This window comes from Antrostomus carolinensis, unplaced genomic scaffold (genome assembly GCF_000700745.2).
Source record: "Antrostomus carolinensis isolate BGI_N321 unplaced genomic scaffold, ASM70074v2 scaffold51070, whole genome shotgun sequence".
Lineage (NCBI taxonomy): Eukaryota > Metazoa > Chordata > Aves > Caprimulgiformes > Caprimulgidae > Antrostomus > Antrostomus carolinensis.
This window is the reverse complement of record NW_010287349.1, coordinates 16,583-43,199: the sequence shown is the minus strand read 5'-3', so window position 1 is coordinate 43,199 and position 26,617 is coordinate 16,583. Positions and strand designations below refer to the sequence as shown.

The 26,617-nt window shown below is 38.0% G+C and overlaps 1 protein-coding gene across 1 annotated transcript; it reads right to left on the bottom strand.

Annotated features, from left to right (window-relative positions):
* Window positions 1-1,796: 1,796 nt before the first annotated feature.
* On the bottom strand, window positions 1,797-11,245 carry LOC104519649 (potassium channel subfamily K member 16). Its single transcript, XM_010162541.1, has 5 exons — window positions 11,033-11,245; window positions 6,516-6,630; window positions 5,810-5,976; window positions 3,247-3,412; window positions 1,797-2,020 (listed from the first exon to the last, which is right to left on the bottom strand). Exons 1-5 carry the CDS (start codon window positions 11,243-11,245, stop codon window positions 1,797-1,799), a joined length of 885 nt encoding a protein of 294 aa, XP_010160843.1.
* Between the last annotated feature and the right edge of the window lie 15,372 nt (window positions 11,246-26,617).

Genomic DNA, 26,617 nt, shown 5'->3' with positions numbered 1-26,617 from the left:
AGAATAGAGAATACTGAGAGAGAAAGTTTCCCATGAGATTTGCAAAGACACAAAAAGCCAGATGGGAGAGAGTTGGCTGCTCTTGGTGAAAAAGGCTACAGAGAAAGCCATAGCACAAATTTATGGGAATAGCTGAGGGCATAGAGGAAGATCAGCGCGAACACTGAGGAGATAAAATCTGTGAGGTAGGTGGTGGTAAGACATGAGGGAAATCTTAGATGGGATAAGCATTTGAAAACTCAGTTTTGTATTAAGTTGAATAAACCATAGCTGACATTCTTATATGCCAGCATTTCAGATTTGAGCAGCCACACTGCCCTATACAGGAGTCAGCAACTAGCAAAGAAAATAAGCACCAAGTCAGATATAAGAACAAGCATCTGTTGTGACTCCTCAGAAGTAAAAACCTAGCATAGAAAGTATGTGGGAAGAGATTTGTGACTTACACACGTCTCTACATGTTCTATGGACACTTCCCCAAAATGAAATATCAAAGCAGCTGCTGAAAGGCTGACATTTGATGTTACTGTAGCCTGTCAGCCATAGGCTAGCTTGGGGCTAGTCTACGTGCCCAGTCATATTTCACTCACACTTTACATTAAAGTTCCACTTATAAATGAGTTTAAAAGGATTAACTGATAGTTAGTATGAGTTATACTGAATAAATAGCAGTATGTGCATACATGGAACGTGATAGTGATAGTTATAAACAACCTAGTATGGTACTCAATGAATGAATAACTGTTTTATCAAGTTTCCATAGTATACTTTAATACAGAGTATGACTACAGTTTTATATCTCAGTGACTAGCCTGTTATAAGGTGCTTATTTGTCCTTCTTTGGCTTTTTTGCTTCTTTGGAATTGGCTGCTGCTACTTTTGACTTAGAATAACTGCAATAAAATCAAACTCCTTGTTTCTCATGGGTGACACTATGTGCATGATTCAACACAAGAGCCTATCATCAGCCTTTGTTCAGAGGTAAACGGACAGCATCAGCTCTGTGTGGTGCATGAACAGTTCTTCAAAGAACTGGCCCAAAGCAAATGCAGACTCTAGTAATAGTTGTGATCTGGCTGGAAATAAGGAAGTCTGCTTGCATTTAGATTTAGTTTAAAGCACTGTTTTCAAGTGGCTCTGAAAAGAACTATGATAAGGACCTGCTTTGAGCTGTCAGTTCACTCTGAAATAAATTGTAACAGTCCAGGTAATGCTGGATAGACACATCATTTCTGCACAATTTAAGAGAGAAGCAGCTTAGCCCAGGAACAAAAGGAATGTTATCATTTTATATTAAAGCTGCTAATTTCAGCATCAAATTAATCTTAATAGGATGCATATCATTAAGCAGATTGGTCATTACTGTTGATATTCCTCTGTATTTTTGTTTGTTTTCTGATTGGAAATGAAGAAAGATTTATATACCTGACTTTTTCCACTTGAGATTCTTGGTGGCATGACTTCTCAAGGAGCTGGAAGGCAGTCACTCTGGATTTTTTGAAATTCCACTACAGAATGAGAAAGAATAATAATTTATTATTTCAGGGAAAGTTGCCTTTGTTGAGTGCGAAGCGTAAAATGAATCCTGGGACAGTTGTTTTACCACGGGTGCTACTTCTTTGAAGGTTTTAATTGGCTGATGCCTACACAGTTTGTGAAAATTTCAATGCATCTGAAACATTTCCTCCTTAGGAAACAGTCCACAACCTGGGGTTTAGTCCTTTATCCACAGGGCTTGCTTAGTCTGAGATATAGATGAAAGATGCGCTTTCAAGAATACTTTCTGTGTACCTTGCTCAGCTAGGGATGTGGTTTCTAGGCTGTTCAGGTTCATCTTCCAATTTGGTCATATCTCCTTCTGACAAGCTTAAGTCAGGCTTGTGCCACTTTAACTGAAGGAATTTTTCCATCAAGTCTGCTCCCACGTTGAAGACCAGAGCCAGCCAGGCCAAGCCAAAGACTATCCAAATCGCAGTTAGGCTCCTGTACACTGGTATATAGTGCTTGTTGGGGTTTGTGCCTGAAAAATACAGGAAACTTTGCATATTAATATTGACAGCTTCAGTCTGCCAGAGAACACACATACTCATATATTCCCTCCAACCCCTGCAAAAGTGTATATTTAGTAAGTTTGTGTGATCTATGAACATACTTTTTTTGGTCCCTTTTTCTTTTTGTGCTCGGGTTAAGCTTAGCACAGTTGGTATCAAATCTCTGAAGCTGAGGCTGTATAATAAAAGTAGCCATATCTAATATTAATCAGGAATGCACAAAATTGAGTGTTCTTAGCCACCGACAAAGAAATAAATCAACTTGGAAACCCAATGTTGAATCCATATTAGCCATATTTACTCAAGAGACACACAAGGGATCTCAGATGATTTAGAAATACACAGTTTACTACCTCAGTGATATAGTGATTGCTTTTTGTAGGGTGATATACCTCAGTAACCAGGATTCAAAATAACCTGGAGAATATTATATGGGAAATGCAGCCATTTTAAGTAAGTGGTCATAGGAATCTTAACCTCTAGTTTGGTATTTCCACAGCATGGACAACTGGTGCAGCTGATACAGGCACAGCAGCCATCCATTTAGTCTCTGTCATCCAGATCATCATGAAACTCCACAGTGCAAAGATTCAGCATGGGATGAGTTTTTACCTCATTTTGGGACAGAGTTACGATCTCTAGGAGAGGAGAGCTACTACTCATGAAGTATTAGACCCTAGTGTTTTTAACAAATAAACACACTATACATAATCTCTTAAGAGCATTTGTTCAAATAAGTGGGTGGAAAAATAGCCCCTTGTGTTTCTACTGCTATGTCTCAGCCTAGATCTCTAAAGACTCTGTAATCTCACTGGGTTTGTTTTCTTTCACAAGCATCCCAGGGTTGTCAGTAATATTCTCCCTGTTGTGCATACCGATTGTTTCATATTTGACATGATTTCTTATTGAGAATGGCAGGTAGGCACTTGCTGAAACAAATCACTGTTAGGAGAGGGTGGTTCAAAGGCTTAATATTGACAGAGAGATTTCATTTATATTCCACATGTCACTCATGGATCACATTCGTACCAGCTTGGACATAGTCACTGTTGAATGGGTGTTCAGTGGCATATGTGGTCTGACTCACTCTTGTACCACATTTATGGTGGAAGGGATATCTATGCTATCTGTATGTAGCTTTATACTAGAGTAACTAATTTCAACAAAGCTCAATCCAGTTCACCTTCTTCATTACCTACTACATAGTCTCCAAATCCAATGGTGCTCAGGGTGATGAAGGTGAAGTAAAAGCCTTCTCCATAGCTCCAGCCTTCTACGTAACTGAAGACCAGTGGTGGGAACAATAGAAAAAGCAGGGTGCCAGTTGTCAGGAAGATGACCACTGCCAGTGTTTGAACCACCTGAAAGATAAAAGGAAGATGGCAGCTAAACCGCACTGAGCAGTTGTCTAGTGGAAATCGCTGGGTCTGGGAATCACAAACCCACTCCAGCTGGGAGCAATGTCCAAAAAAGGAAGGATAAACCAATGCTTCCACACACTGCAGGTTGACCTCACTGTTTACCCTGCACATAGATATTGTATCTAATAATGAATCCTAAAAATATCAACATTAGGAAAAAAAGGAAGATTTTTTAAAGGTTTTTGTAATGAGTTTAAGTATGCTCATGCCATATTTTCAATCCTGTTATGGCAACCTTAGGAATGAAATACTTACTTTACATTTCAATTCAAGTGGAGATGCTCTTGTAATCAGTTGGCTCGTGTCTTTGAGGAAAATCACCAAGTATTGCATAACTCATGATACAAAGATTGGCAAGAACAAATTAGGATTCTTTTCACCGTGACTGCTTCCAAAGATTTATAAAGTGGCTTGCAAGAACTCAGACAAAAATATGTTTGGATGAAATCTAAATTAAGTCAGTTTGCCTGCTTTTATTTTTAACTTAGAAGCATTCAGAGCAGAACTGTTTTCTGTCATCACTGGGCAGATCTGTGTCTCTCAGTACAAACATCTGCCTTCTGGGAGAGAAGTTACAGCCTATGTGGCTTCAATAGATAGGTACACAGAATGGTCAGTGGATGGGTCATAAGAGGAGATTTTAGGAGTTTAGGACTGAGGATCAGGAACTCATGGATTTCCATGGAACAGACTCTGGTGAACTTTTGACTAGTGACGTGTGGGCTGATGCAAACTCATTGCAATTGTTTAAAAATGCCCTCAAGGGCATTCAAACCAGAGTATGATTTGCTATGCATGCACCTATTGTGACTGGATGAAAAGCCAAACCACTGTATTTTATAAAGTAGAAGGTCCAGGTATCATGTTTTTCTTTCTCTCTCTGTATTATCTCACATATAAAATAGTCCGCTGAGCTTGAGAAACTTGGCATGAGCCTACTGGATGACTTTGACAAATCACTTCTGTATTATGTACCACATCTCTCCAGCTGTATAATAATACTTACCTCATTTGAAAAGCACTTGGAGAATTACTGATTGACATGGTTATAGTTGGTTTCTGTTCTCCTTTAGTTCATTCCAGAAGTGTGATAGCATTTAATTAGATAATAAACTTTGCATAAAATTTCATAATGAAATGCACAATATTACTTTTTACCCTAGGTTTTAAGAACTTTCTGGTACAAACTTATAATGTACGGGACAATAAGTCAGGAATTAAGAAATTATTGTAGTTAATTTCCCAAAGTATGACTAAATTGTGTTTAAAAGGAGATGAACCAACTTCCTGGAAGAGGCTTTTCAGAGGGAACAAGCAAATACAGCTCCAAAACTTTGTCTGATCGTAGGAGTCCTGCCAGAAATGAGGTGTTAATTCAGGAGTGAAAGAAAAAAAAATATCACATCCCCGAGGTGCTATTAGAAATCTCAGGAAAAATGCAGCTATACTAGCATGAAAATCCTTCTGGTGGTAAAGCTGCATGTATTTGGGGAACAGAAATAACTTCTTGCTCATATAAACCAAGTCTGCATTTGACGGTACCTTTATAGCTTTCCCAGTGTAGATAACAAATGCAATGATGCAGAGATTTTAAATGAAAAAGTAAAAAAAAACCAAACTTGTGCCAGAACTCTGAAATGTTTCAACATATCTAACATATCTAATCTTCCTTTTTCCTAACGAAAGGGGTCAATTTGTTGAACCTTTACTCACAAACACGCACTAACTTTGTTATAAATGACCTTCATGTAATTTCTATTATCAGTGCTTCCCTTATTCCAATACATCTGGACTAGTTCAATGACTCACCAATAAACTATAACTAAGAAGGAGTATTTATTTACATTTCAAGAAAAGAAAAGGAAGAAAGTGCTAAATTGCTGGCGCAATCAGGGAAGGTAATTCAAGCCAGATTAGCAGGCCAATAAAAATAAATTGTCTTTGCACGGTGTAGAGCTAGATTCTGGCTAGATGCTACCATAGGCTACAAATAAGAGCTTGATTCAGCAATGTGTGTCCATGCATGTATTCTGCTAAGGACACCAGAACTTAGGGACCCTGCTCAACATTGAGGTTATGCTTGCTTAACAGTTTTGCTGAGTCAGGTTTTAAAAAGGCAAATCTAGAGTCCTTCAAGCAAAAGCAAATTGTTTTAAACCTATCAGAGATAAATAGAGTATATAAATTTTCTGATATGGAGGGTCATGTAACTGCTGAGGTTCAGAAAAATGCAGGCACACAAAAGGAAATCCAATCTATCAGTGGCAGTACCTACCTGAGAAAAGAACATTAATTAGTTTTAAAACAGTGGAAATAAATGATAGATTGACAGTGTACCTGGGCACGGCCTGGCTTTTGCACCCATCTTTCCAGGGTAATCAGATGAGCATTGAGGCCTTTCCCCAACTGATTAAGGAACGCCAGGTTGAGGGGCACTCCGAATAAGGCATAAAACACACAGAAGATCTGCCCTGCCACTGTGCTGGGGGACAGGTTACCATAACCTGGAAAAAAAGAAAAAGACAGCTACATGAAAAGGCTTCACAGTCAGGCTGCAGGCCACCATGGGAAGTTCCTAGGCTTGGAAGCTCAACTACATTAAGCTTCAGGAACCTGTGTACCTATGATTTTCTGCAATTAAATCTGCCTACAAATTGCCATAGCTTATGATGGAGCTCTGTGCATTCACTACTACTAACAGAAAATTTAACATGAAAACTATTACTCTTAAAGAGTATTGGAATGTTCTATACATCTCTGATTTTGTGGTGAGTGCAACTGAGTGCTTCAAAGCAACCTCAAGATGTGCTGTGCATATACAAAATGACATTGCATTTACCAACTAGGCACTCAGCTTTTTTTGCAGGTGTAATATGCTGGATACACAAGAATAACAGGTATAATTGGAAACTAATAGAAAACTCTAACCTGCAGTAGATAAGACTGTCTTGCAGGTGTATTCTGTTCACCAATTGCACATTTCTGAGGGCTTTACAGGACAGCTGGAGGAAACCTCAATTTATAAGGAAAGACAGTACCTCACCTATAGTGGTGACAACAGTTCCTGCAAAAAAGAAGGAGTTGCTGAAGTCCCAGTTACTGGGATTTGTAGAGTTTCCTTCTGGGTTGACCCCTTTTTCCCATGCTTCCATGAGGACCTGAGGCAGAAGAGGTCAAAGGAGCAAAGATGAGCAACCCATTAGACCAAATCAGGAAGAATATTAGAATAGAGAAGTAAATATTGCTTTCCATCTTGAGCAAGCAGAGCAATAAACTATGTAGATAACAGGGTAGAGTTTGCCTAAAATGGCCTTGTGTTGATATGACAAAACTTGGAAATAGCGCTGGACAGGAACTTGAAATCTTGTCACTGGAGAACTGGACATTGAAGTAGGATCGACTGCATAACTAGTTGAAGGCTAATGAGAAAGAAGTGGAGGGAGTCTCAAAAGTGATCAAACTGGGAAAGTGAAGTTATGCCATGAAAAATAAAGGCAGTTCCTCTTTTCTCCTTCCCTAGTCTCATAATCTCATTCCAGTTTTTAATTTGGGCATGTGTAATTATATGGTTGTGTCTGTGGGGAGGGGCATGTGGAACATACTTGTTTCTCTAGCATACACTAGCATGTAAGTGCTAGTGAGGATGAATTACTATTCTTGGCTATGACTTCCCAATAAATTTCAATGAATATTAGGCTTCTCCTAGTTTGAAAGATTACTTAATGAAATATTTTCTGCTATTCCAGATAGCTCTTACCAGATGACCAAAACTGCTATGTGCAAAAGAAATGCTGCTGCTGTTTATGCATCAAATATCTTGTTAGCTCTCTTAGTGAAGATTGTGTTCTTTTGCTCTCTCCAAGCATTTCTCTAATGGGGGGTGGTTACCCTCTGCTCAGTGGATGGGGTTTCAAGAATCCCATTGTTTGTTACATACCAATTTTGATGTCCAGGTCACAGCCTTCATCATTTTGCCAAATGCCTGAAGGAATTACTTGTTCATCTCTTCTAGAGACTTTTGCATGATGCAAGACGAGCAGGATTCAACAGCAACCCCAGCTTTAGTTGGTTCCAGGAGTATGAAACCAAATAAAATATTATTTATTGATTCAAATATTGACCACTTCCAGAAGGATTGCTTATCTGATGAACATACCCACTACAAGGTATCTGATTTTGCATAGGTTCTGCAATATTAGCTGATCTGTGCTGGTGGATTAAGTATCCTAAGTTTAATAGCTAACATAAAAAACAGCTTCAGTAAAAATTCCTACAGCATTGGTCAAGTCCATCAGATAGGGCTGCTAGGCACCGGCACATGATTTCATGACTGATGCGTCAGCAGAATTTTTTTTCAATATGACAAAGAACTTCATATTATCCATTAAAAGCCTGGTCTTAGAATGGGAATAATTTGACATGTCAAATTATCTAGATTTGACTATTTTATTCACTGGTTAGAAGGAACACACAGAAGAGAAGCTACTGAGGTGTAAGTGTTTTGAAATGTCTAAAATAATCACAGGTTTAATTAATGTTTGTAAGGAACACTTGTCTGTTCTGTCCATTTCAATGCACAAGAGTTTAAAGAAGCTACATTCACATCATGAAAGCCAATATGGTACGGTAATGTTGACTGTTGAACATTTCAGTCATGGTCTGATAAGGCCAGATTTCTTGGTATGATTGTTGCTTTCAAGTACAACCCCAAGAAAGAAATGGCATACTGGTGCCCAGGAGAATCATTCCCAGTGGGACAGTTATAATGGCTCCTAGTTCTTTACTATCTACATCTCAAATAATGGTTATGGCTGGAGTGCGAACAAAGCGGCTGTTGAATGGTTGGTGAACATCAGCTGTTGCCTTTGGAAGCAGAAGTAGCCAGTAAGTAAAAGCAATGTGCTATAATTTACAGTACAAGTGTGTAGCTGTACTGGGTTTGCAGGTTTTGGTAGGAAGGGGACGGGTGGGCATGGGGGTGGCTTCTGTGGGAAGCTGCCAGAAGCTTCCCCCATGTCCAACACAGCCAATGCCAGCTGGCTCCAAGGTGGACCCGCCACTGGCAAAGGCCAAGCCAATCAGTAACACCTCTGTGATAACATAATTAAGAAAAAAAAAGGGGAAGAGAAAAAAAAAAGCTGCACACTTTGCAGCTGGAGGGAGAGGAGTGAGAACACGTGAGAAAAACAAATCTGCAGACACCATGGTCAGTGAAGAAGGAGGGGGAGGAGGTGCTCCACATGCAACCTGTGGTGAAGGCCATGGTGAGGAAGGCTGTCTCCTTGCAGTCAATGGAGGTCCATGGTGGAGCAGATGACCACCTGTAGCCCATGGAGGACCCCACTGCCTGCAATTTCTGCTCCTGTCCCCCTGCCAATGCACATTGCAGCCACTTGCAGTCATAGACAAGGATTTGGTCCTCTTGGTCTATATTTACTTCTGTTTCTTTTGAGGCTGAAAAACTATGGACATAATCAAAACAGGAACTTAAAAAAGGTACCTCCTTACTCAATTAATCTGCTTCTCAGTTACGCTGTCAGAGTAGCATAATTTCCTGACCAAAGTATGTTTACTAGAGATGCATTAGATTGCAGAGTTTGGATTTGCGCTTTCCCAAAGCTCCAGACCGTTCAGCTTAGGAGCTGCAGCTCAGGGCCACCTCTCAGCTAGGCAGTTTTAGCCAAGCAGAGCCAATGCAGTTTACAGACATGGAATCACAAGAATTTGCTTCATGCATAATCAAGTAAAAAGTTAATGAATTATAAGTGGTAACTTTATTATGAAGTTATAATGGATATGCAAAAAGAAACCTGAGTTGATTCTCAGATTCCAAGATTTAGGTTCAGAGGAAATGGAAGTAAGACAAGACACCTTACACTTAGCTGAGCAGACTGAATCTAGTGGCGGTGTCTCACCCCAGTCTGAATATTGTGATTTTTTAGACTGGAACTTCTGACATGACGAACAGGCCTCCTTAACCATGTAGTTAAATGTACAGAGAGGTGGTTGCTTCCCTGCATTAGTTCTAGAGATTTAATATGGAAAGACTTCTATTCTCTACTATTGTAAGAGCTGGAAAAATTTCTTAAGAGGTCTTATTTTAAATGACAGGTGAGTCGGAGGGCACCTGCACATATATTTACCTTGAGGACTATCAAGTCTAAGTACTTTGAAGCTTGGTGTATTGTAGATTATAATTTGGTGCCCTCAGTCGGTTTTGTCTGGAACAGCTTACAATTGAAATGTATCTAATGTATCTCAGCAGAGATGCAGAAAAATGTGACTCTGAGTGGCAAGGCAGTGCTAAGGAAGCTCCACTGGTGCCAGAGAGAGGAGACTCTGGACACGTGTGAACTCTCCCTAAGGCTTCTAGGGTACCAGAGATTTAACTAAACCTTTCAGTCCTATGAAATGTCCCTGTTTGGTGTAGAATGAGAATCAGGGTTTTCTCCTCTACAATGACTATCACAGAGATAAGGGAAAGACAGGTAATATCACCACCTGGTGAAGCTGAGAAAACCAGACATGTTTTTAGGCATGTAAGTGCTTGAAAACTCATCATTTTTCTGGCCAATGCCAAATGAGCCACAAGAAATATATCACATTATTAGTAATCAGAACATTGTCCTCATTGTAGACGGAGGTTCAAGCACCTTCTCTTCCCTTTCTGATCTGAACTTCACTGTTTGCTTAAATCCATTTCCAGAATCTGGGCTTTTTGTTCACCAAAATATATATCTTCGTGGAAGTCCTCTGACTCACACAGTGCAAACTTGCAGCATATTTACAGTTTCTGTCAGGTTTAATGACATGGGAGAAAGAGTTCAAACTATTTAGGTACCCAGCTCTGCAACTGGTTAAATTTTGAGCACAGAGAAAGTGGTAATTCAAGGATTTCTGTCCAGTTCTCACAATACTAGGATTAGAATATGTCTATAGTAGTACCAAGAAAGCTCCAGTAACTTATCTACAGTGAGTTTTGAGGAATAGATTAAACTGTGAATCAAGATGTCATTAATTGACAACCTATATTGAACAAGAGCCCTTTATATTTTATTATAAGTGATAGATAACACAGTTCATGATGGTTGGATTTCTTTTCTTTAGAGACCTGGAAGTGCAGGACCATCTTCAAAGAATTTCTAGACAATTTCTAAAACAAAAGAAGGGCAGAATTTGCACAGGTTTGGACTAGAGAATCTTGGAAGGGCAACCTACTTCTTTTAGGCTTGATTCTTGGTTTTTGTCCCCATGCATAATTCCCATGTAATAATTAATGAGGGAGCTGAAGACCATTAAGTTGAAGTTATTGCAAAATAGCACAAAGGTGCATCAGCAGATTTGCATAATTTGGGAGTTCATGACTGGGAAAAGAAAGAAGTGCAGAGATAAAGAGGTATGTGACTGGGCTTGAAAAACCTCCGCCTTTCTCTTGTACAGTTAATCCTTTAATGTCATGGATTAAGAAGACCAATTTATGTCATGGTTGGCCACAACAGCATAATTTCTTCTAAACAAAAAAATGCTTGAGCCAAAATAATGGGAGCCTGTTCCTCTTACCTGTACAAACTGTTCCAGGGCTTTCCTGTCCAAGCATGTGTAGTTCTGCAGGAACTTGAGCTTCTCCAGCTGGAACTGATCCCGAAAGTGGGTCTCTGCCTGCTTCTCCAGCAGCTGGAACACCATAGCACCCAGGAGGAGGTAAAAGAGATACCCCAGTACCAGCAGCGGAGTCCAGCTGATCTGCTGGTTGTGTACGGTGAGGAGGGGCATGCTGCTCCCCTGCTGCTGGCAGTCCCTGCTCAGCACTTAATAGGTTACTGTCCCAAGATGTGTGCTACCCCCGACACCCAGGAATCACACACTCATGTTCTCAGCTACTGCCCTGGAGAATTTTTTAACAGAATATACAAGTATCAGGACTACACAGAATGAGACTAACAGGAAAATTTTATTCCTCCACATCTTTTCTCTATGCAAAATAAAGGGAGAGCATTTGTGACTTAATAAGAAAGTGAATCATAGTGGTTTTGTCCTATTGAAACAACTTTTATCCAAAGATCTCAATCAAATGAAGCCTGACACGAGCTCTCTGAGACTGATATTGTTTTCCAGGTTGGGAAGCTAAAGTAAAACTATGGTTGAATGACTTACCCAGAGTCATAAGAATAGAGTCATGGATAGACTCTTAAAGTCTTGACAAGTAAAGCCTTACTCTAAACACTAGACTTCTTTACAAGAAAACACTATAAACTCTCTAATTACAGCAGACTTCCCAGAACAAAGAAGAGTATGGAGCTGAGTAAATGGAAAAGTCAATAGCTGCTGTCTATACCATACAAACATTGCTGACATCAGTGAAAGCAGCATGATGAAGCTCATAAACATCCTGAATTCAGCCTAGTCACAAGACAGACCTTCTCTTTCTTTTCTAACCCTAATAAGATCAGTCCCCTCACTGCCTGGCCTGCTGCTGCTGAATTCTTTGTCAGATGACTCTACCCTTTAGTCCATAGAGTTAGAGAATGAACATACTGCTTTCAGTCTCTGTATTGCCTTTTTAATACAAATGCATAAGGGGGAAGGAGGGCTTAAGGTTAATCATTAGCTAGAAAAGTATTAGAGGTTCACTCATGGAAGCCTTAATGATTATCATGCACTGGAAACAAGCTGGGCTTGCATATTTTTCCATAGGAAGAGCTTTTTGGCTAGTGTCATCCATGCTGCACTGCTTCTGAAAGAAAACACACACACACACACACAGAGCAAGATGGCCATGTGGCTAGGGTTGCAATTTTGTTATTAAACTCCCTTTCCACTAAAATGTTCTGGATACAGATATCCCTCCTTTGGTTAGTACTCAGGTTGTTTTTCACCTACTTTCAAACAAGAGGTAGTGCTCAGAGAAGAAGACTGAAAAAATGGTTTAATTTATATTACTATCTGGGAAAACCCCTGTACTTGCTATTTGTCTTGTGTTCCTAGCCTAGGGCCAGCCATCTCCACCCAGAAGGGTGACTGACTGGCAGCAGAAGGCTGCTCGTCACTCTGAAAAGTGTGAAAAACTCACAGAAGAACATCTTGGACTGTCTGGGATTGCTCTGTTGCTGTGACGGGGGGACAGAAAGATTTCCTTAGAGACATGCAACATGCAAGGACTCAAGAGCCTTGGTGTTCTCATATTTCTCTTCACCTGAAGTGAAACATTTGGGAGATAGAAGCTATAGTGGCATTGATATTATCGAGCACTCCAATGACATCATGAAGCAAACTGATCTGAGGCAACTGAGATGTCCAAATTACTTATCACTGATGGAAGGCTTTCTCTTGATCTGTGCTAAGGATGACAATTACTTTCAGAGTATATAACAAGAACTTCTCTCTTGTGTCTGATTTCCATAATAAAAAGGTATAGCTTGTTGTTCTATACCTCATGAAAAGTTACAGGTAGACAAGCCTGGCATGTTGCACAACCACCTGTTACATTAGCAGGGCGGTTTCTGGTGAGAGAGCCAGATGTTTGTCATGTTGTAGTTTATAGGACCTGTGTCTACCAGTCCAAGAGAATGCTAGCCTACTTGTTTTCTGGAATGGATGCAAACACATGTGCGTATCTGGGCTGGGACAAATTCCCACAGTTGAAGTAGGTTTCACAATTAAAAGTATGAAACTATTAATTAAGTTATAAATGAACAGATACAGCACTGAACTGTCCCCTTCTTTTCTGTTCAATTCAGTTCAACAAAGCATTCCAGCTGCCAAACTTGGCAGTCTATATTACGCCGTAAGAAAAAATGTCTGCTTAGGCTTACTTTTAGGATCTCAATTTTCTGAGGGGTTTGTGAAGGGAGTCACTAAAATTGTCAAGGTGTCTTTAATTCTATACTTTAGATATTACTTCTTAAAGTACTTCAGCATTAAAGGCATATCCTATTTGGTTGGCCAAGTGAAATGATTTCTAATCAACTTCCAGAGGAGATGTTATCATCTTTACCATGACTATTATTTGATAAGCTTTTAAAAATATTAGAAAAAAAAAATCAATTAATGGGTTATATAACAAACAGCTGGGGAGAACTTCAAGAGACACACATGGAGTACGTGATGTGTCCCGGGGATGACGTAGAAAGCAGTGTTTCTGCAGAAAGATGCAAAAATATAGAAAAAAATAAATCATATGTGCACAAGAAACTGCAGAGTAAATATGCAGTTTGAGATGAAACACTTTTTAGCTGAATGACCTTATAGATAAACACAAGGGCAAAATCATGAAGCACACATTTAAGAAAGTATTTTCATAAACATGCACAGTTCCATACAGGTGAGTAGAGTAGTTTGCTCTGAAAATGTGAAAGCAACAGACTGTAATTAGCTGATGCTTTCATATTTACTCCCCTGGAAAAGCTACAGAAATATGTACTTTTAGATCTCAAGTTATAGAAGTCATCAATATTCTGTTTGCAAAGGTTTGGTTTTTTTTTCCCTAGTGTCTCATTGCAACATAGGAATAAAACAAAATAAGATTCTGTGCAGTAGCCCTGAAGTTATGACTTGCCACAGGAAAAAAGAAACTTAGATATATATATTTGGAAGACTTATGATTTCTGAGTGAGTTCTGAATCTAGAAGAGGAAGCTCAGCATGGCTTACCACACTGGAAATGAAATTTGGCTTCTAGATAAAACCATGTAATATACAATATGCCGAAATAATAATACTAGCAGATCCTTTTTGATGATGGGATGGCAATACACACTGTCTAATCTAACTTCTCTTGTTGCTCTTTTAATGTTCTTCTGATCAAAAAATAAACAAAACTTGAGTTCAGAAACATTAGAAATATAAAATGCTGAAAGCAAAAACTTACTGAGAGTAGCTGAACTTGGAAGTTGACTGTTACTCAGAGGTCTTACTGTTCCAGTGCTCCTTTCCAATATTAAACATAAGAGTGCATTTGGTCTCAAAGGTAAGGAATGAATTCTCAAAAAAACGTATTTTAAATCCAAAGCTGAACATGATCTCCTTGATTATTCCTTCACTTATCATATCTTCCTCCCTCAATGCTGTTGTCATGTGTAACTGACTTGGTAGGATCCAGCTTTTCCCAGAGAAAATCTGAACCATTCTGGAAAGGTTAGTTACAAAATGACATCCTGATCTACAATAAAGATAATGAATCACTTTACATTTATTACCTGGAGCAAATAAAGAGATTCAGGGTTCTCCAATTGCTTCACCTATTGTCATTACAGTCCCTAACAATTCTTAAACATAGACAGATGCTAAATAAAAGAAAGGCCAAAAATAACTGACATGGTTTCCTCACTCTGTATTTCAAAAGCCAGAAAAAATACCATTGTGATCAGTAGGAGTATAATTTACATAGACACAAATAAGCTGTTTCTAAAATAAGTAGTTAAATAGTTGAAAGATACCTTGGCTGATCCTGTCATCATCAAACTTCTAATGAAGAGTGAATTTTTTGACTAGTTCCTCTGGAAGAAATATCTTTGTACAGAACTATATGACAAACTAGATGCAAAGATCCAGGGACCCATTCTTCCACGTGGTATGCATTTCAGCCTGAACATTTGGTACATGGAAATACTGAATTGTTTTGAATTTGTTTTGCTCCTTGAATGACTTTTAAACCCTGCACTTCAGTGAAGAGTTAAAGAAATTATTTTATAACCATGGTAAATACAAATATCAATAACATTGCATTTCTTCAGGCATGACACTGCCATCCAGTAATTTTCTACTTCTAATTTTGTTCTCACTCCAAATTTAAACCAATCATTTTGACTTCCTGATTTTCACTCACAAAGGTGTAAGCATGAAGCATTTTCAGATAAAAATTATAAAGAGTTCCAAAAAGAAGTTTCCTTGAATTCTGTATTTATTGTATTGGAGGTAGACCTTGTTGCTTCTGTTCTTTATCTGTATAAATGCATTTGGGAAAACTCACGGTTGGCTCACAAGTACAAGTATTTGTTTAGTTCACTGTTTGTGTCAAATGAAGTACTCAGATGCCCCCCAAAAATGAAGAGAAGATAATCTTTAGAAAACCTCAGGTGTGACCCCTAAGATTTCCCTCAAGGGAAAGGGAAAACAAAGTTTTAGTCAAAAGTTTCAAATTTTATTGTGGTTGTGTCAATCAAGGCATGGGTAGTAACTATAATAAATCTCTAGTTTACATTACTTGCCTTATTTTTGAGTTTTCAAAGCAAACATTGCAGGAAGTGAGACAGAAAAAATATTAGAAAAAGACAATTTAATATTGATTTAAACAACAATAAAAGTGATTCATATGAAATAATCTAAAAACAGAAGTTCAACTGTTGTGGTTATTAAAAATGGACTTTGAATAGACAAACAAATTCTATATAGAGCTACCAAATGCTAAATGTAACTAGGCATTCCCAGTTTTTCATCTTGTTGGCATCCATATTCAACAGCTGGATATTTGGAACAGGTAACATTTACAAGATCTTAATATTTTATTATGTTGAAGTCCTCTCAGTTTATACTATTGACATAAAATAGTTGCATCCTATGATTGATCAAACCAGGTAAGAACAATAAAATCTTTTGTTGGGAAGATATTACAAGATATACTTACACTGTTACATGTGTGAACCTAATTATTGCACTTCAAAGCCTCCTTCATAAAAAAAAGCAGGAGTGAAAAAGGGAAATTAAAATGTCCATCTTCCAAGCAAGATAAACTCACCATAAGGTTATATCATTTTCTCCTTGGAGCTCTCTGGAAAGCTGCAGTGGCCAGGAAGTGATAAAAATGGAGACAAATGCCCAAGCCAAAAGCTGATGAGCTCAAAGGTTTCACTAGTGTGGTTCCAGACTATGTATAAATCCCTGGCAGATTCAGCATAAAAGAGAACAGACCCTTTGGCCTTTATTATAAGTCTGGGTCATATTCTGACCCTCAAAGAAGATATATTGATGTAGGAGACCAGCAGATGTCCTGAAATAAACTATATAGAAGAATTGGAAATGTATTGAAGTGAGAGATGAGATGATCTACAATATCTGGCATAAATTAATCCTGGCAATATCTTTATGATATCTAGGACTGTAGAACTACTTCCCTAAAGAATCTCCACAAAAAAAGATATTTGGATTTATTCTGATTGGAGATAATCAATAAATTGTATTTACCATAAACAGCAGCTAGATTAATAGAGAGGAGTCAGATATGCACGAGAATTTCTGTGCTTAGCGATACTGTTTTATAGGAGGCTCAGGCAGGAGTCAAGACCATTATAAATGTGGACCTCTGACTGTTTCTTCAGTGTGGTAAATGCTTGGGTTATTTCAAATTAATCTAGAAATTGTATGAAGATAGATTATTAAAACAAGTAACTTAGTTATTCTGTGGCTAACCAACTTCCTTGAAGCAATAAATACTTTCAGGAAGACAAGAAGACTTAGAGAGGAAACCCAATAGCTTTCCAGCACCTCTGAGAAGGTGAAGATGAAGGCTTCATCAAGAAGATGAAGCCAGGCTTTTGACAGTGTGGCTTGTGAGAGGAAGAAAGACAAAGGGCAAAAAATAAAAGTTCAGACTGGGCATAAAGAAAAACTTTTTCATGATGAGGACAGGCAAGCATTGGAACAGATTGCATAGAAAGGTTATGCAGCTTCCATTCTTGGAAGTTTTCAAGATCAGACTGAACAAAGCCCTCAGCAGCTTGGTTTGATGTCATAGCTGATGCTGTTTTGAGTAAGAGGTGGAATTAAAGACTGGCTGAAGTCCTTTCCAACCTGAATTTCCCCATGAACCCAAGAGGCAACCTTTGAAGAGTGGAGGAAGTTTTTTTTTTTTAAATGTATGCTTTATTTCTGAAGACTATTCTGTACTGAATGAGCAATCTTTTCTGTCCACATGATATTAAGAAAATTTCCCAAAGAAGCAAGAAAGGCTTTATATTTATTTATATGGTTTTATATATTTATATGGTTTTCTATTATTGGATGCACTTTTGTCCAAACCCTTCTTCTGTGTTTGGTATAATATTAATCTCAGACCATTCTGCCAGTCATGTATAACTTTGAGTTAGATGTGTGGCAATCTGAGAACAAAACACTGAATATGTTATCATCAAGTAGTAGCAGTGTCACATAGATCATACCAGCATAGAGCTGAGATCCTTCTCTTAAGTAGCTACTGAAAGCTATTGGAAATGCTCCAATGTCAAAAGAAATGAGCTGTTGTACCAGTAATTTTGTTTTGGCCACCTTCAAATAAATTTAACATAATGGGGATTTTACTGAAAAAGCAGCTGCTTCATCCAGAAACAGTTTGGAACCTCTGCTTCTTCTGCAGCTAGCTGGGTAGGATGGAGGCAGGATGGTGGCCCTGCTCTCCTCAACAAAGCTGTATAAACATTAATTCAGTGTATATTTAATACAGTGTTTATATGTAACTGAGTAAGAAGAAGAAAAATAAAGACAGACAGACAAAGATTCTGGCAGAAGAAGGACATTTTAATATAATCTCCAACAAAGCGGCCATACAAAAGGGGAAATACCTGTGGATTTTCCTGCCTCTGACCAAATCCTTGAATTCTCTTCCCAAAGCGACAGTAGATCTGACTTTTATCTCACCTTGTACATCTCAAATTCTACATAAAGCTTACCAATTTATGTGGTAGCTGTGCTGACTTTTACAGAAAATTAAAATGCAGAAAAAGGTATAACTTTAATATTTCTTGCATTGATTGCATCTTAGTTGTTAATTTGATATTCATATATCTTCTGTAGGTTTGAACATACCAATTCACTATGTACTTCTGAATTTGCCAGAGTTAAGTATCAACAACTTAAGGAAATATACATCCTTGAGAATTATATGTGACTTCTGTCAATATGTTGCTGTATTTTTATGTGACCAACTCAAACCCTTTCAAATGCATGACTAGCTTATCACTAGCATGAAAAAATGATGGCTTCAGTCTGGAAGAATGTGTATCTCACAGAAACAGACTCTATTTTGCATTATATTTTTTGATTTGTTTTAGTCTGATGTGTAAAATAAGTTGTTGCATAACCAGATGTTATGTAATATAGTAGTACTGAGTCAACAGTGAACTTACATTGTATATTTTCACATTTATTCAAGTACTTGCCCTGTTTTACTTTAAGCCTATTAAGTGTCATTGTGTCTTCTGAAACCTGTGTATGCTGGGAGGGTGTATATTTTGCACAACGTTTAATGTATTCAAATGAAAAAAAAAAAAAGTGAAATTTTGACCTCTAAAACTACTTTCAAATAAAAAATATTTTCATATTACAGTGCAATCTCTAATAATCTGATACGAAAACTACTATTCCTTGAGGAAAAAAATAAAAATCAACAAAAGATCTCAAATGAAATTTTATAGAATTTTGTAACCCAGATAACTACTATTTTTTCACAGACATCTCTGGATGCCAACTAGATGTAATTAATAAAGTCTCATGCAAATTGATGCAAACAAAACTACCATCAGTAGTAATAAGTGTTCCCCAGATTAAAGGCATAGAAAAGCATGAATACTTTAGATATTTTTAACATGTAGAATATATACAATGAATTCTCAGTAAACAAGCATATTTGGCAAACTCCAGATTAGTTGTTTTAGTTTTGCTTAACCTTAATGCAAACTGAAGATACTGAGTGCAAATATTCAAATATTCCTTGGAGAAATGGATTTTGCTGTCAAAGACAAATAATTTCTATACCTTTACCAATTAAACCTGTACATCTAAAGTACTTATTCATACCTGTTTCTAAACAGAAGAGGAAGGGAAAAAATAAAGGTCTTTAAATGTTTCTAAAAGGAAATAGTGGACGGCGACAAGAATTTCATTTGTTCCCCAAGCCTGCAAGGAGATAAAGAATATGTTAGACTATATTTCAGGTTGTGTTGTCAGTTTTAAAATAAGCTTCAAAAATACAAACAAAAGAAAAAAAGAAATTTTAATTTAAAACTTTTATGACAAAAAAAACATTCATCCACAATTCTGCGTTTTCTACCTCAAGACTGAACAAGGCAACAAAAGTAAGTGTGCAGAGTAGCCTTTTGTAAAAAGCTTTCCAATGTAGTTATTACAATGCTTTAACAATCCCAGCAAGCCCCTGTGAATGTACCTGCTTTAATTCTGCTCTGTTTAGAAAGCAAATAATAACGCCCTACAAACCCTGAGGTAATCTTCACTGAGACCTCTCATTCCCTCCCCTGCATTACCATCACTAAGGATATTGAGCATTCCCATGCTTTCTGTTTGTGAAACTAATTTTCCACTCTGCTGGTTTCTGTACACATCCTTTTTTATTTTTTTTTTCTTTTTCCCCCAGTTATTGTAAAGTGGGGCCCTCAGTTTGCTTCTAAGCTACTGATATAGCAGTTTGAAAGCATCAGGATCAATAAAGGAAAGAGCAGTAAGCATGTTGTCATTTTTTAGGCCTAGCAGACTTTGGTTTGGCTGAAGTTACACTTTCTCATGTTGTTTCCTGCAGGGCATTCTGTGTAATAATCATACTGGGAGTGAATACATTTGTGTGCAAATACAGAAATACATATTGAACATCCCAGTTCAAGACAGTTTGGGAAGGAGACAACAGAGCACTAGACTGGGACTCAGCACACTTAGCTTCTGTATGAAGCTATCTGACTCATCTTAGTGGATCTGGACAAATAATTTCTCTTTGGTTTATTTTGTTTATGTTTGAAATTAATTGAGGAAAACTTCTGTTTGAGACTGATAATGCATACCTTTCCCCCCAACCTATTCAGTCAGAATACATCCCTTCTACTCTTCCTCACTGCTTAGCTCTACTTTACCTCCAACAGTTTTCCTTTATAACCAAAACTAAGTTCCTATGCCCATCCCAAAAAAGAAAGCCCTCTGGTTCTCCTATGCTTTGGATGCAACTGTTATTGGAAACTCCAGATACACAAACACTACAGCAGTTACTGTGCCTCTCATCTCCTTTTAGTCTAGCAACAAGTCAAGTAAGAATGAAGTGATGTGCTCATAGAAAGAGGGAGCACATAACTCCATCACAGATATGGGAATAGTGGAGTCTCTCAGCCCATTTTCTTCTCTCAGTTAGAAAGGCTACCGCTGCACCTCAGAAATGTTCTCAGGTTTCACTATGGTGCTGAAGCACAAAGTACTTCCTCAGTAATACTAATCCATAGATTTTACCCTCCCTCATCTTGCTAAATTATAATGTACAGACTTTTATTGATCAAAGGTTCCTGCTATCAGTGGCTCCATCCTTCAAATCTGGGAGGTTTTCCCTTTCCTCGCAAGCAGTCAAGGAAGAAAAGCTTTCTTTTATCTGCCAGGTTAACTCCAAATCCTTCTGAGAACTTGCTGCTGAGCTATCTCTTATCTATGACACATCAGGTCGCTACACATTTTTAATATGCTGGTCATACTTATGAAGCCTCTTTATTTTTTGTTCCCCTGCCTGTGCTTAGTGATTGGTTCAGCCATCCAGCCCTGCACTGCCAGGATGACCAAATGCTACTCTATTCCTTTTCAGCTACTTAGGGCAGCATAAAGCTCATCTTGTCTAACTGAACTTCAGAACAATTTAAAAAGTGTTGACTGTCCTTTGTTCTGCAAGAATACCTTTTACAACTTGGGGTCTAATAGTTGTCAATGTTGATAATGCCTAGTCCCTTCTGAAACTGATGGATGAGGGCAGGTAATAGCCCGTGGCTGAAAAACAATCAGGATGGAAAAGGCGTTTGAGAGACATTCCTGATATGGTATGATTTAGGAGATGAGCACAGGACAAGATGTGCTCCTCTTAGTTAGATTCTGTACTTTACAGAATGAGTCAGATCTGAACCTTCTAAAGGCCTGAAATGTTTGTTGTAAGACACTTATCTCTAACCTTCTTTTAGTGAGCTACCTATAAATTCAGCTTAATTTCATTTGCAGAAGAAAGCTGACAACAGCTTTTCTAAATAAAGACAAAAGGGATCTCAAAGCCTAAGTGTGTTAAGTGTTTGCTTGGGATAAGTGTAGGGAGGCTGTTTTTTCAGCCACTGTGTGTTTACCTGACAGTTTTCTGATAAGCAGTGTGATACAAAAACCCCACTTTGTGACAGTGCTAACACCATCTGCCAGGTGCTGATAGCTTGCTGAATAATGCTGTCATCAGCACTTGAGTGCTGATGGAAAGTTATTGCTTCAGTAACCACTACTGCTTTCATCTTCTGTTAAATAGGTTGCTGCCACTAAAAACTATTATTAAAAAAAAGAAAAGGAAAATCACGAGTCATTTTTCTTTATCATGGTGAATTACTTTTAGGCTACCTTGCAGTGCCACCGTTGTGTATTTATTGCTTTCTGCGTCCTGCCAATTCTACTTATCTGCACTGTAGATTGAACTTTATTGCCTACCTAGGATTGCTTTCAGTACCTGATTTAGTGACAAATACCCAGAGAAAGTTTCACTAGACCTTGATATAGTGAAATACCTCCTAAGGGCATACTCTGCTAGACAGTGGGCCAGTCTGCCTCATGAGATAGGGTACAGTGCAATAATTTGCGTCATCTTCATTTGGTGTGAATTGTTACAGCTAAATTTGTACCAGGCTATACAGTTTACAGAAAATGCATACAGAAAATTTTGGAAGTATTTTATCCATCAAGAAATAATATTCAAATGGCATTTACTTAACTGTAAAGAAATACTTTGTGCAGGCTGCACAGACATGCATGCCCCAGGAAGTTCACGGATGGTGGCTGAGAAAAATAGTCAGCCTTCATAGTTTTACACTGCAGCATTGAGCTACTAAAATAAATATATGTGAAGAACCTCAAGTGTTTAGAATGGCTAAGAACATAATGTAATATAACTTAAGCCAGAATCAGTTCTCACTTGCATCAGTATAAATGTGGACTAAAACTATTTTGGCTTTAAAATGCTGTACTGGAGATTTTGGTTTGGCTTCCTATTTTTTGGCAGGATTTACCTTTCTTTTGCAGGATGTTCTGTCTTGCTTTAATGAAAGCTAGGATGTCAGCATCAGCCTGGCTGTCTCCTGTCAGAGGAATAGATGTACTTGAACTTGATGGGGTCCTGAAATAAGAAAGTATACTTGTGGATCTAACTGAGTAAGAAGGTTATTGTTCTATTTCATTATCTCCTCTCTTTTTTCAACATGGAGGGCTTTGTTCTCCAGATACACTGTTAGAGATGGCACAGTTCATAGGAGAATCAAGCTCAGGACTTCTTAATGCTCTAATGTAGATACTTAAGGCTAGCCAATATCTTTTTAGTTTCACAGGGCTACAGGCTTATCAGCTATAAAATCTCTCACAAAGGGATAAAAATGTTTTACTGCTGAGTCAAAGACTTACTGCCAAGTGGAAAAGCCTAATATAGGTTTAGAAGGATTAAATTTTCCATGATTTTTTGTTGTTCTAGAACTACATTGTTTTGGAAAATGAAAGAAAAAAAACCCTTGTGATTTGTTCTAACTAATGCAGCAGGAAAAATAGTAACTTAACCATATTTTCCTAAGGGCCGTAATAGCCAGAACTGTTGAGCACAATAAGAATGTAACTTCTGAAATACACTGACTTGGCATGATGTTTGGTGAGAGAAAAAAAACATGGAAATGAGCATATTAAAAAAACAGAGAAGCTGTCAAAAAAAAACCCCAAGAAAACCCAAAAAGACGTTCCTGTTGATCTGCCAAGCTAATTTTCACAAAGCCATACCTCTTTTGAGAAAACATGACACGTAACTTTGGCCAGGCCTGACACACTTGGGCTGCTGGTGTAGTCTTATTTTACTAGAAAAATTTGTAGGAGGGAGATCAAAAATATTTTAAGGACAAGGACAAAGTCACGAGAATGAAAAAATCTCTGCGTAGTTCCTGCGTTCCGCAATACTTACATACTCTGATCTCTCTTCCTTTCAGATGTTTTTATTGACTCTTTCAGAGTCCCTCTCTCTTGCTGAGAAGACACAGTCATGAGGATTCATAAGATCATGGGGGGAAAAAAGCCTCAGGGCAAACAAGAAACCACATATTTAATGCTGATAATGCAGCTACTTGGAGTAAAGCTATGGGACAGCTTTGGTGTTGTTTTGGAAGTTGGAGGAAAATCTGCAATTTCAGTTTTTTGTTTTTCAAGGAGACTGTTGTTAAAGAGACTGATAGAAGTTTATCTAGGCATTATATTGCTTACTGGTTTGCTTTATCTTCTGAACAGTACAGGTACACTTACCTTGCTTTTGAAGTAGTGTTACTAGAAGTGATTGAATTGTTTTTCCCAACTGGATCTTCATTCGGGCTGACTCTTGTGGTCTCTGAAAAACTGGAATGGGAGCAGAAATAAAGGAAGGAGCCCTTGTGGAGGGAATATTAATACCTGCTAAGTAACTACAAAGAAGCTCTTTTTTCAAGACTTTTTTATCTATATAAAGCAGTTGTTGTTTACTGGAAGAGGATTTTCAGTTGAATCCATGTGATGATTAGGTTTATGTAGAGAAAGTGGCTATGAAAGAATGACAAATAAGCTCATAAAGACTATACATTTAGTACTTGCCTTCTAAGCAGGGCTTGTAAAGCACTTTGATGTATCTGATGTACAGTTTGTAATGGTGTATTTAGTTCCCAAACTGACTATTAGCCAAGTGAGGCCTCAGCTCATTTTCCATTCTTTCCTTCGTCAGGCAAAATTATTACTGAAATCAGTGGGAGACTGGATAAAAACTCGGATACTCGAGACTGGCTGAAAACCAGGGCACTCGGTGAGGACTTTGGGATGTGACTTGTTGATGAGAGCCAAATATACTGCAAACAGCTGTTGTGCATTCCTGTCCCTGCAGATACTGTTATCAAGGAACCTCTCCACTAGGAAGGCAGATTTCTGCCATGGGATGTCAAGAGACTCTCTTCTTTCTCCCGGGGGCTGCATATGCTGCCGGATCTGGTGCCAATCTTAGAGTGGAAAAACTGAATTACTCAGTTCCTGGATATTTCCAGTAGATGGCAGGATTGGCAAATTCTTGCTTTTCTAACTCTGCAGTAGTTTGTTCATTGTTGGCTGATGAATTGATATTTCTGGCAGAGAACTTGTAAAAGGAAAGAAATTTATTACTAAAATTTTACTGTATTACACTGTGCCAGGTTCAGTTTTGCAGAACATATTATGCCCAAGAGTATAAGTCATTTTCAAATGAACAGCTCCAGGTTTACTGAATGTTTAACTCCTCAAGTCCCATACCTTTCGCACCTGCCTAAATGGATTAAAATAACCTCAAGACTCAGCCTAATTCAACTAAAGCAATATCATATTTAATGTTAACCATATTCCATACTTTATTACACCTACATATTACAAAAGCTAGAAAGGATGTGTGATGTTATTACCAATTATGTGGTTTAACAATATCTGGAAACTTCACTTCATAGTTCTGATTTAGGATTTCCTGAACATTTTTCCATTGATTTGGCAGTTCTTAAAACTTAATTGATTTAGGGCATTAGATTCAATTTTCTAAAAAGAATTTGTGCCTGTGCTCTGAGATATCTAGGCATCCAAGTCATGTAACCACGGTTTAATAAATCACTACACATAAACTGAATCATAGCAACCGTCCACGACTCTGTTCTTAGCCTGCAACAAACGTAAGGTAATGTGACTTAATGTGATCCTTTTCATTGCTTCCTTTTCATTGAAATAAGCCTATTTGCTTTTTATTTGCCATGAACAGAATGTTTAATTTTATAAATACTGTGAGTCAGAGGAGGTAATTTATTTTTAAGCTGCAGTAGTTGATATGATTAAACTAATTTTTTCCATTAAATTTAAATGAAAATTATTCTCACAAACTATCAGATCCACATTTTAAAGAGGACTTAGATCCCAATCCATTAAAAAAAATAGACACTACATCTGAGGCAGGGTTTGATCTCTAGGGGTCCCACTTTCAAGTGGATTCCTGGACCCAAGACAATATGCCAAAGCTTGCCTTAGAGTGCTCCAGGGGAACTGGGCACCCGAGAAAGGTGATATTTAAAAAAAACCCAAAAAAACCAAACCACAAACCAAAAAAACCCCAACACAGACTAAGTGAGGTGATATCCAGAATCAGGAAATTAACATTACTGTGCTCAGAGATGGACTTTAAAAACTCCTACCCTCTGCCTGTGGAGTTACAACCAGATATTTTTGTCTGTGGAATGCAAACTCTTCTCCTGTAAGTTAAGGAAATTTATAAGGAATCGTATAAATTTTGTCATGACTCAAAGTGCTCCTTTCATATAAGAAGTTAACAATTAGAGTACTAATCTGAGAAATGAATCCCTCAGTTTGGCAGAACTCAAATCCATATTTTATACATCCCAGAGATTTCTCTAATCCCTAGGCTAGAGGGATGGCCTGTATGGGGATAATTTCCATCCTTCATTCTGAAGCCCTGATAATGCTTCTATGGCATTGCAAGATACATTGAATCATAAGGGGATGAAGGAGTGCAATTTTGGTGTGCAGTGTTTTTTACACTTAGATGCAATTGTTCCTAGACTGTTCTCAGAAGGCAGGACTCTCCTCCTTCACCTGAGTGTTACATGCTATTCCAGTGATGAGAAAAGATGAGAAATTTTGCTGGTACTGCTCTGAATTTAATCTAAAGTCATGGCAGCATAAGGTGGGGGTGATGTTCCTCCTTTCTGTGTATTAAGCCTGAAGGACTGGACATGTCAGGATGCTTGGCAAAGCCAGACAAAACCACAGCTGACTTGATTTAGTGTGATATTAGTCCTCCTTCAGGCAAGAGGTTGGTCTAGAGATCTCTAGAGGTATCTTCCAACCAATGTTTCTGTAATTTTTAAATAGGCACTCTTGGATCACAGTTTTGAATTTGGATGGACCTACAAGGTGTAGAAGTCTTATCTCTTTGTCTGGCTCCTAAGCGCTAACATTATTCAGGTTCTTTTGACAATCTGTAATTCCCATTTTTATTCTGAATCTGTCTGTTTTTTCCTTGAGTTGAATTTGAGAATATCAAAGCACTGTTTCTTTCTGGAGATTAAAGATAGTGTGTCAACTTCACATGTCTCAGCTCTTTTTTTAACCTAGTACCTGAAGTTCCACCCAGTGG